The sequence below is a fragment of the Nematolebias whitei genome, chromosome 16, assembly GCF_014905685.2.
Source record: "Nematolebias whitei isolate Nwh7 chromosome 16, NemWhi1, whole genome shotgun sequence".
In the NCBI taxonomy this organism is placed as follows: Eukaryota; Metazoa; Chordata; class Actinopteri; order Cyprinodontiformes; family Rivulidae; genus Nematolebias; species Nematolebias whitei.
The window spans coordinates 9,226,995-9,236,787 of record NC_056513.1 but is presented as its reverse complement, the minus strand read 5'-3'; the positions used below and the strand labels follow the sequence as shown (position 1 = coordinate 9,236,787).

General features: G+C 42.9%; 1 protein-coding gene across 1 annotated transcript in view; it reads left to right on the top strand.

The window, feature by feature from the left end:
- kcnq5b (potassium voltage-gated channel, KQT-like subfamily, member 5b) overlaps positions 1 to 9,793 on the top strand; it is a 94,741-nt gene that overhangs the window by 70,389 nt on the left and 14,559 nt on the right. The window contains exons 4-8 of the mRNA XM_037690128.1: positions 2,375 to 2,550; positions 4,355 to 4,480; positions 5,971 to 6,081; positions 6,888 to 6,983; positions 8,625 to 8,719. Of these exons, the coding sequence (XP_037546056.1) occupies positions 2,375 to 2,550; positions 4,355 to 4,480; positions 5,971 to 6,081; positions 6,888 to 6,983; positions 8,625 to 8,719 (604 nt within the window). The remainder of the gene's footprint in view (positions 1 to 2,374; positions 2,551 to 4,354; positions 4,481 to 5,970; positions 6,082 to 6,887; positions 6,984 to 8,624; positions 8,720 to 9,793) is intronic.

Sequence of the window (9,793 nt, the reverse complement as noted above, 5' to 3'; positions counted from 1 at the left end):
AGCCAGGAAATAGCTAGTTTTTCAGCCTGATGTGAGCTAGTTGTTCAACCTGGTGTTGGTTAGTTGTTCTGCCTGCTGTTAGCTAGTTGTTCAGCCTGGTAAGCTAGTTGCTTAACATGGCAATAGCTAGCTGTTCAGCCTGGTAAGCTAGTTGCTTAACATGGCAATAGCTAGTTGTTCAGCCTGGTAAGCTAGTTGCTTAACATGGCAATAGCTAGCTGTTCAGCCTGGTAAGCTAGTTGCTTAGCATGGTAATAGGTAGTAGCTAGTTGTTCAGCCTGCTAAGAGCTAGTTGTTTAGCCTGGTGTTAGCTAGTTGTTTAGCCTGGTGTGAGTTAGTTGTTCAACCTGGTGTTGGTTAGTTGTTCCGCCTGGTGTTGGCTAGTTATTATGCCTGGTAAGCTAGTTGCTTAGCATGGTAATAGGTAGTAGCTAGTTGTTCAGCCTGCTAAGAGCTAGTTGTTTAGCTTAATATTAAATAGTTATTCAGCTGGTATTGATTAATTGTTCAGCCTGGTTTTAGCTAGTTTTTCAGCCAGATGTTGACTAGTTTTTAACCAATGTTTTAAATTGTGTTCTATCAAAGTCTGTGTAGCAGAATTAATGAATGTCTGCTGAAATTTGCTGAAGAAGCTGAAACTGAGTTGTTAAAGTTAAAACACACAATGCTAGCTAAAAATAGCAGAACCTACCCTAAAAGGTAAAAGAAGCAGAGCCCCAGAAGATAAAAGATTAAAAAATAAAAACACTAACTGAAAGCTAAGGGGTAGCTTAAATGTACAAATAGCAACAGGCTAACTAAAAGCTGAAAGTAGCCAAAAGGTAGCTAAATGCAGAATAAGAGTCGGTTTACCGACGTAGATTACAGAAATCAATATTTTTGAAGGACCTGAAGAGATCTAAAAGTATTTATGGGTAAATATTTGTAAATAAATTTTATAAAAAAGTGTTAGTTGTAAAAACTAAACGTCCTAGCATTGTTCTCCTGAATGAGCTGAACATTTTGATAAACAAGTCTAAAATAGCAAAAGTGTGCAGAAGTTATATTCTAGAAAACATGAACCCTGAATGACAATAAATCTGTCAGAACGTCACCAAATCACAGAATCTGCTTCAATAAACCTGTGAATTTGCAGGTAAGATCCTTTTAACGGAGCCACTGTGTCGTGTATTTTCCTGAAACCCACTCGTTCCTTTTGGCTCCACAGAACAAAAAGAATAAAAGCAGGCGAGGAGGAGGAGTCCTGCTGCTCGGCTGATGGCCGTCTGGAGTCACTAAAAGCAGGCCGATAATAAAAGTCTCACCTGTATAATTTCCAGCTCTTGTTCTCCTGTTGGTTTGCAGGTTTTTAGACTTTATTTACAGATGGATGACGAGCCTCCACTTCCTCTCACTGCATGAAGAGGAAATGTTCTGGGCATGTGTGAGCTGAGGTAATCAGGGAGGTAGAGGTTGTTTTTTATTTGTTTAATCAAAACATGGTTATGTGAAGAGTGAAGGATGAGCATTTGGAATCACCCAGATTCAAGATGGCATTCACAGCAAATAAACTTTAAAAACCAAACATGCTCTAACTCAACCAGTTGTAAAGACATTCAGCTAAAACTGTTGGTAATAATATGTACAACAGTTAAATATCAGCTACGAACTGTTTTAAGACGGCACTGATCCAGTTTGATCTTCGTTAGCTTGGACTAGTTGTTGGTTTAGACTGTTAGTTTGGTCTAACTGTTGGCCTGGAGTAGCTGTTAGCTTGGTCTAGCTGTTAGCCTGGAGTAGCTGTTAGCTTGGTCTAACTGTTAGCCTGGAGTAGCTGTTAGCTTGGTCTAGCTGTTAGCCTGGAGTAGCTGTTAGCTTGGTCTAACTGTTAGCCTGGAGTAGCTGTTAGCTTGGTCTAGCTGTTGGCCTGGAGACCACTTTTCAGTTTTTTATTTGTTAAAAAAGTTTGACACATCCAATAAATTTCATTCCACTTCACGATTGTGTCCCACTTGTTGTTGATTCTTCACAAAAAATTTAAATTTTATATCTTTACGTTTGAAGCCTGAAATGTGGCAAAAGGTTGAAAAGTTCAAGGGGGCCGAATACTTTCGCAAGGCACTGTACGTGTTTTGAGGTTGATGTCCCTCACGTGGATGAGGGGCTCCACTCTGGGGGAGGGGCTTGTTGGCGAGCATCTGGTGACCTGGCCTTTACCTATGGGGTTCTGTCTGGCTCGGCCTGAATGAGCTGCAGGAGGCCCCTACCTGTCAGGTGCAAAGAGCTGTGTGTGTGTTGGTGCTCTGACTCTAATTTACCAAAGATGGCTCCATAAATACTAATGTAAACAAAACAAACGAGTTTCTGGTGATGTTTTCTTCTCCGTCTCCTGCAGACATCATCGTCCTGATTGCGTCAGTGGCGGTGGTCTCGGCGGGCAGCCAGGGGAACATCTTCGCCACCTCGGTCCTGCGGAGTCTGCGCTTCCTGCAGATCCTCCGGATGGTTCGGATGGATCGAAGAGGAGGAACCTGGAAGCTGCTGGGATCGGTGGTGTACGCTCACAGCAAGGTGGACAGCCGAAACACAAACACTCTTTAAAAAAACTGAAGAATTAAAAAAGTACAAACAAAGAAAAATGTGTAAATGCTGAGTCAGCATCACTCTGATGGTTCAGCTCGATCAGCGATAGGATACTACAACATTTAGTTTGTAAAAATTTTAGTTTTTTAAATATTCACCTCTATGTAAAATAAATTCTCCATAGAAACATTGAGATCTTTTCAGTTCCTTCAAAACAGTTCTGTTTTAAATGTGTTTCAGCTTCTGGCTCTACTTCTGGCTTCTTTTACTGCTTTTAGCTACAGTTGTTTTTGTTTTGTTACAAGTTTGTAATTTTTAGCTTTAAGACTATTTTACTTTCTTAACTAATCTACTACTTTTGTTACTTTTAGTTTTCATCATGCTTTAAGCTTTTGGCTATTATACTACTACTCTTAACTGGGAATTTGCTAATTTTAGCTGCTGTTCTGCTGCTTTTAGCTACTGTTCTGCTGCTTTTAGCTGCTGTTCTGCTGCTTTTAGCTGCTGTTCTGTTGCTTTTAGTCATGGTTCCACTGCTTCTTGCTACAATTTCTGTTGCATTTAGCTACTGTTACTTTGCTTTTAGCTAGTATTTCAATGTTTTTAGCAACTTTTCTGTTGCTCTTTGGTACTGTTCATTGCTTTTTAGCAGTTGTTCTACTGATTTTAGCTGCTGGCCATTGCTTGTAGCTGCTGTTTCATTGCTTTTAGCTATAGTTTTGCTGTTTTTAGCGGCTCTTCTGCTTTTAGCTGTTCTTCTACTCCTTTTAACTGCTCTTCTTCTACATTTAGCAAATGTGCTCCTTTTAGCTGCTTTTCTTCTACTTTTAGCTACTGTTCAACTTCTTTTAGCGACTCTTTTTCTGCTTCTAACTACTGCTTTGCTCCTTTTAGCTGTTCTTCTACTTTTAGTTACTGTTCTGCTCCTTTTAGCTGCTCTTTTACTTTTAGCTACTGCCCTGCCCCTTTTAGCTGCTCTTCTTCTGCTTTTAGCTACTATTCTGCTCCTTTTAGCTGCTCTTTTACTTCTAGCTACTGTTCTGCTGCTTTAGCTACTGCCCTGCTCCTTTTAGCTTCTCTTCTTCTGCTTTTATCTGCTGCTCTTCTGCTTTTAGCTTTCGTTTTAGCTACAGTTCTATTAGCTTCTAGTTTACCAGCTGAGTTTTAGCTGTCGTTCAGCACTCGGCAAAAAACTCAGAATGTTGAATTTTAATTTAAAAATAAAAAATAAAAGAAGTTTGCTCCACTTTTGTTTTTATGTTTTATCAACAGGTCTGTAAATATTAATTATGTCACAAAAACTGAGTTTATTCTTTTAATTTTATTGTCTGTGGACAAGTTTTTCATCTGAAACCAAACTCTGGTTCTGTTCAGTTTGTGACCCGGTACCGGTCCTGGATTTAAAAACCTTGTTTTTACTGAAATATTTCAGCTGCTCGTCTCTTTACTCTTTGTCTTCACCTCCTTCGGCCTGTGCAGCCTCTTTTAAAATAAAAATATTAAAAGTTTTTACGGCCTCTTTGACGTTTGCTGCATTCACAGCAAACAGGTGAGCTCAGGTGCAGCACCACGGGCCCGTCAGTGTCTTACCTGCAGCAGACTGATCTCAGTTTGTAGTCGAGCTAACGGCTAATCAGAAGTAAACTTCAGGTAAGATACTGACTGATCAGAACCAAACCACGCAGCCTCACTTTAAAGAGACCCGGTCAGTTCCAGAGACCCGTGGTTCTGGACGGAGCCACAAATGTCCTCGGGGTTTCTCTGATGCCTCTGCTCTGGTTTCCTCCTGCAGGAGCTGGTCACGGCCTGGTACATCGGCTTCCTGGTTCTGATCTTCTCCTCGTTCCTCGTCTACCTCGTGGAGAACAAGTTCAACAAGGAGTTCGAGACGTACGCCGACGCGTTGTGGTGGGGCATGGTGAGTTTGGACCGGCGCCGATGGAAAAGAACCCATTTGCAATTTTATGTTTCAGATTTTTCTCTCCCTGGCTGAGCATCGACCTCTCCGGTTCAGCTGGCCTCTGACGGCTCTTCCAGAATTATCGAGCCCGCTCGGGTCCGTTGAGCGTAATTTTCTAACTCCAAGATTCAAAATGGCTCCTTTCACACGACAGTCGGTGAAGCCACCGTCTGTCTGCAGAGAAAACTGAAGTCCACACATAAAACGTCTGGTTCTGTTCGGACAGAGGTCCATTTGTGTCTGAATGTTCCTCTTAAACCATTCATCATCCTCAGACTTCCAGCAGAACCGACCGGTTCTGAAGCTGCACAGAAAGAAAATGAAACAATTCTCTGAACCAGTCAAACCAAAAACCAACCAGCAGGTCACGTCTCTGAGGGGTTTGAAGAAAACCTAAATGTTTTTGGTGTCACGGAGTGGGGGGAGCAAGTTTATTCACCACCAGGTGCAGAGGTGGAGCCAGGGGGTGGCCAGTGGTGGCCATGGCCCCCACAGATGAATCTTCAGCCACATCCAATCTTTTGAGAAAATTATACTTTTAAGCAAAATAAAAACTAGACAGCAGTTCTCTCGAATGATTGAGGTCTCTGGGTTACATACATTTATGGCGGTGGCCATCTTGTTTTTTTTGACAAAGCAACCCAATTTTTGGTAGTGACCTTTCTTATGCCTAGATGCAGCCACATACCAAAATAGAAGTTGGTACCTCTTTTATTTTTTTTTAAGTTATCCATTTCATGAGATGGATGGAGGGGACAATCATAACCGAGCAGCAAAAAGTTTTTGTTTTCGACAAAATACATGTGTTGGAGCAGGAAACAACTAAAACATGCAGGATGGAGTTCCTCAGGGACCAGGGTTGGGAACCGTAGACCCATTCTCTTTCTACTTCTTTTTATTCTTTCTATTATTATTATTTTTGGCCTGGTTTGTATTTCTGCATGTTTTGCAAATAATCAAAGATCCATCCATTTTCTTTGGCTTATCCGGGGTCGGGTCGCGGGGGTAGCAGCCTAAGTAGGGAGGCCCAGCTCCTCCGGGGAAATCCCAAGGCGCTCCCAGGCCAGCTGAGAAACTTAGTCCCTCCAGCGTGTCCTGGGTCTTCCTCTGGGTCTCCTCCTGGTGGGACGTGCCCAGGAGGCATCCTAACCAGATGCCTGAGCCACCTCAACTGGCTCCTCTCAATGTGGAGAAGCAGCGGCTCTCCTCAACATCTCAAGACGTAAAATAAAAAATAAAAAAGTTTGGTTTTATAATTTTAGACCCTGTGATGGTATAATCAGTTTACTTCTACTCTTTTAGAAACTGATAAAAAAAAAAGCTAAAAACGCTTATGTCTTGAAACAGATTTGCTTTAATGACAACTCCTTTATAATTTAAAACACTTTTGGAGATGTTTGGGGTTTACGTTGCAGATATTTGTCAAAAATACCTTTTTGGTTTGTCAGATCACCTTGACAACCATCGGTTATGGAGACAAAACGCCGAAGACGTGGACGGGACGAATGCTGTCCGCAGGCTTCGCCTTCCTCGGCATCTCCTTCTTCGCCCTGCCAGCAGTAAGTCCGTGTTGTTCTCATCCACCTCATAATTACAGCAGAAAATGTAAATCTATTGAAATCTATTGGTCCTGTTAGCACCGTGGTCCTGTTAGCAGCGTGGTATTGTTAGCAGCGTGGTCCTGTTAGCAGAGTGGTATTGTTAGCAGCGTGGTATTGTCAGCAGCGTGGTCCTGTCAGCAGCGTGGTCCTGTTAGCAGCGTGGTCCTGTTAGCAGCGTGGTATTGTTAGCAGCGTGGTCCTGTTAGCAGCGTGGTCCTGTTAGCAGCGTGGTCCTGTTAGCAGCGTGGTCCTGTTAGCAGCGTGGTCCTGTAAGCAGCGTGGTCCTGTAAGCAGCGTGGTCCTGTTAGCAGCGTGGTCCTGTTAGCAGCGTGGTATTGTCAGCAGCGTGGTCCTGTAAGCAGCGTGGTATTGTTAGCAGCGTGGTCCTGTTAGCAGCGTGGTCGGGGGGGGTGGGGGGTCTCAAAACTCCAGACTGGATATTTTTAAACACGTCAAAAAATCTGTTTGGACAAACTACGGTTGTAAAATGCCTTTTTTTAATTTCCATCAAATAAATATGATACATATTGTGATGTAATCATGTGGTTTGACCACTACAGGGACATGTTACCATAACGATATGTGGATGAAGATATCTTCAGGTAAAAAAAAAAAACGGTGGTTCAGATATTTATGCATTTTTTAGGCACTGGCATGGAGTCCAAACAGAAGATCACCTGAGGAGAGACGAGCTGCGTGTTTCATCAGAATATAAACTGATGATTTAATCCACCAAAAGTCTGATTCAGTGATTGTCTCACCAGGGGATTCTGGGTTCAGGCTTCGCCCTGAAGGTCCAGGAGCAGCACCGACAGAAGCATTTTGAGAAGAGGAGGAACCCGGCCGCCTACCTTATCCAGGTAAACTTCATGGTTCTGGTACTGAAGCTGCATTTAAGCTGCAGCTGGAGAACAGATATTTTCTAGATTAGATACTTTTTCATTTTTTGACAGACGAGCTACATTTCTTCTCTCACCTCGTCGTGTTTTCAGGCCTGGAAGGGCCCGGCAGAGGGAAAGCTCCCGGGCCGGATGTGGGAATTACTGTAAATGCTATAAATGCTAGAAAAGCTGCGCCTCATTAATAATGACTTATCCTAAACACTCCAGACGCTGCTCAATCTAAAGTGAATAAACGTAAATGGTAAAATAGATAAATCTGCTGAAGCGTTGCTGGTAGGTGTTGGGCAGTTTTTGAAGCTTGTTTTGATTTTTAATCAACGAATTATTGTGCACGACCTAGTTTTGCAAGCTGTGGACATCAAAACATGAAAAACGGCTGTGTAAATGGAAAAACAACAAAAACAACCCAGCTCGGTACGCTTCAGCATGGCTCGCTGGTTAACATGCTGCTGGTTACGTAGCCAGACGGTGTTTCTCGACTGATCTGGAGTCTGGTCTCAGGCTCAACATCTCAGAGAGTCCAGCTACCCTGAAGAGAAAACTCATTTGAACTGTTTGTATCCAAAGTCTCGCTCTTTTGAGCGCTGCCCAGAGTTCCTGACCACAGCTGATGGTGGGAACGTTCACCGGCCGGTAAACAGAAAGCCTCTTCTTTCAACTCGGCTCCCTCTTCACCACACCTGACCGGCTCGGAGTTCACAGTACTTGAGAAGCCGCACCGATCAGTCCGCTGATCTCCCGCTCCGTTCGTCCCTCTCTCGTGAACAAACGGAGATACTTGAACTCCTCCGCTTGAGGCAGAACCTCCCTCAGAGGACAGTCCAGCCGATCCTGATCCCAGCGGCTCCGGTGAGAGCCGAAGATCACGGCACGACGACACCAACAGGACCACGTCATCTACAACTGGACCCGGACTCCTCCGCACACGTAGTTGCACCAAAAAATTCTGCCCATAAAAGTAATGAACATCTTTTAAATTATTATTAAATAATTTAGAAACTGAACAGCTATTATCATCACAACGTCCACTCGGACCCCCACCTCTGAGGAAGTTGGTCAAACTGTTAGCTACATCAGCTAACGAGCATCAACATAAAGCAGCCCTGGATCAGGGGGACAAAAACAAAGTGAACAATGAAAGTTTAAATGATTTTTATTCTGCAGGTTTTTTTTATGAATCTCCATTAATTTGAAGAAGAAAAAAAAAAAAAAAGCAGAACTGTAGCTTCCTCTTCCTGTCTCCGCCTCCTCATCCTCACTCTGCTGCAAACATTTTAATCAGATTGTTCTGAGTTCACTTCAGTTTGTCCACGTGCTTCCTCCTCCTCTTCATCGTGTGCGTCCTCCTGTCGCACCAGGCTGCGTGGCGTTATCGCTCCACCGACAGCGACCTGGACGCCGCGTGGCGCCCCTACGAGCTCCTCCTGCCGCCCCGCAGGCGTGTATCCATGCCGGTCCTCTGCCGCCCTCGACGTGTGAAACATCAGTGTTTGTACTAATCAGCTGTTCTCGTCTCCCTCCTAAAGAGCTCTCCGGTCTTTTTTCTTCCCAATGATCCGTTTTGTTTACGGGGCTCTTCTGTTTGTGTCCTGCACGCAGTGTGTTTGGCGTAGTTACGCGGCTGACGAGAACTCTGTTTCCGTTGCTACCTGGAAGCCTCACTTGAAGGCGTTGCACACCTGCAGCCCGACGAAGTAGGTACCGACCCCAGTGCTGCGCTCCTCTTCTTCACTTCCTCTCCGAATAAATCTGTTGAATATTGTTTGTAAACTCAGAGGAACTGCTCGATCCAGGCTCGGCTGAATCTGTAGGTTTTTTTTTATTTTATCTCAGCTGATTCTGCTCAGGCTCTGATTCTAGTCATTTACTTGTTTTTGGTTTAATTGTTTAGAGATAATTGTAAAGTTCAATCTGCTAATGATGCATTTTAAAACTTGCAACACCTCAGATTTACTAAAGAAAGCAACTTTTTAGGATGAGTACAATCTAGATATTTAATGTAACGCCTGAAACTGAGCCTAAAATCAAATTTGTTCAGTTTATGAACGTTTGTGTGCAGTTTCACAGTTTTTAACTCACTGAGAGTTAAAACGATCAAAGCACCTCCTCTTCCTGCTTCTTCAGCCTGCATGTGGTGATAAAGTGCTTGTGTTTTTATTACATTTTAATGTGAGGTGCACATTTCTGAATATCTGCACTTTCTGGCACAGCTCCTTTTAAAATCAACCTGTGTGTTTTGCTGATTTTAATAAAAGTCTTGGTGTTTTTGCAGGTTTCAGCTCGTTAAGAAACTCCTGCTCAGCGAGCCTGTTCTGTGGGTCATGCTGACTTTTGATTTGCTCAATTTTGTTAAAAGGTTTCAGGAGTTTTAGTCATTAGAGAAAAAAACCAAAGAAATATAACTTGTCAGTCATTAAACAAACCCCTGAACATTTTTGGTTTCGTCAGGTTTAACATGTATTTTAGGTATAAACAGCCTGAAGAAGTTCACCACATGAACAAAACAATGAGCTCTAAACGTTGTCACTTAAAAACAAGAAGCTCATTTTGATGAATGTTGATGGTTCAAATGTTGATTTAATCTAAAAAGGCTTCATGTTCAAATCACAGCACTGAAAAAAGTTTTTTATCTAACATGTATGGGTTAAGTTTTAGTTCTTAAACATATTCTGTATGAGTTTAGGTTTGGTTCCTGACCTAACCTGTGGTACCTTAAGGTAAGGTACCACAGCAGGAACCAAACCTTACGGTACCACAGCAGGAACCAA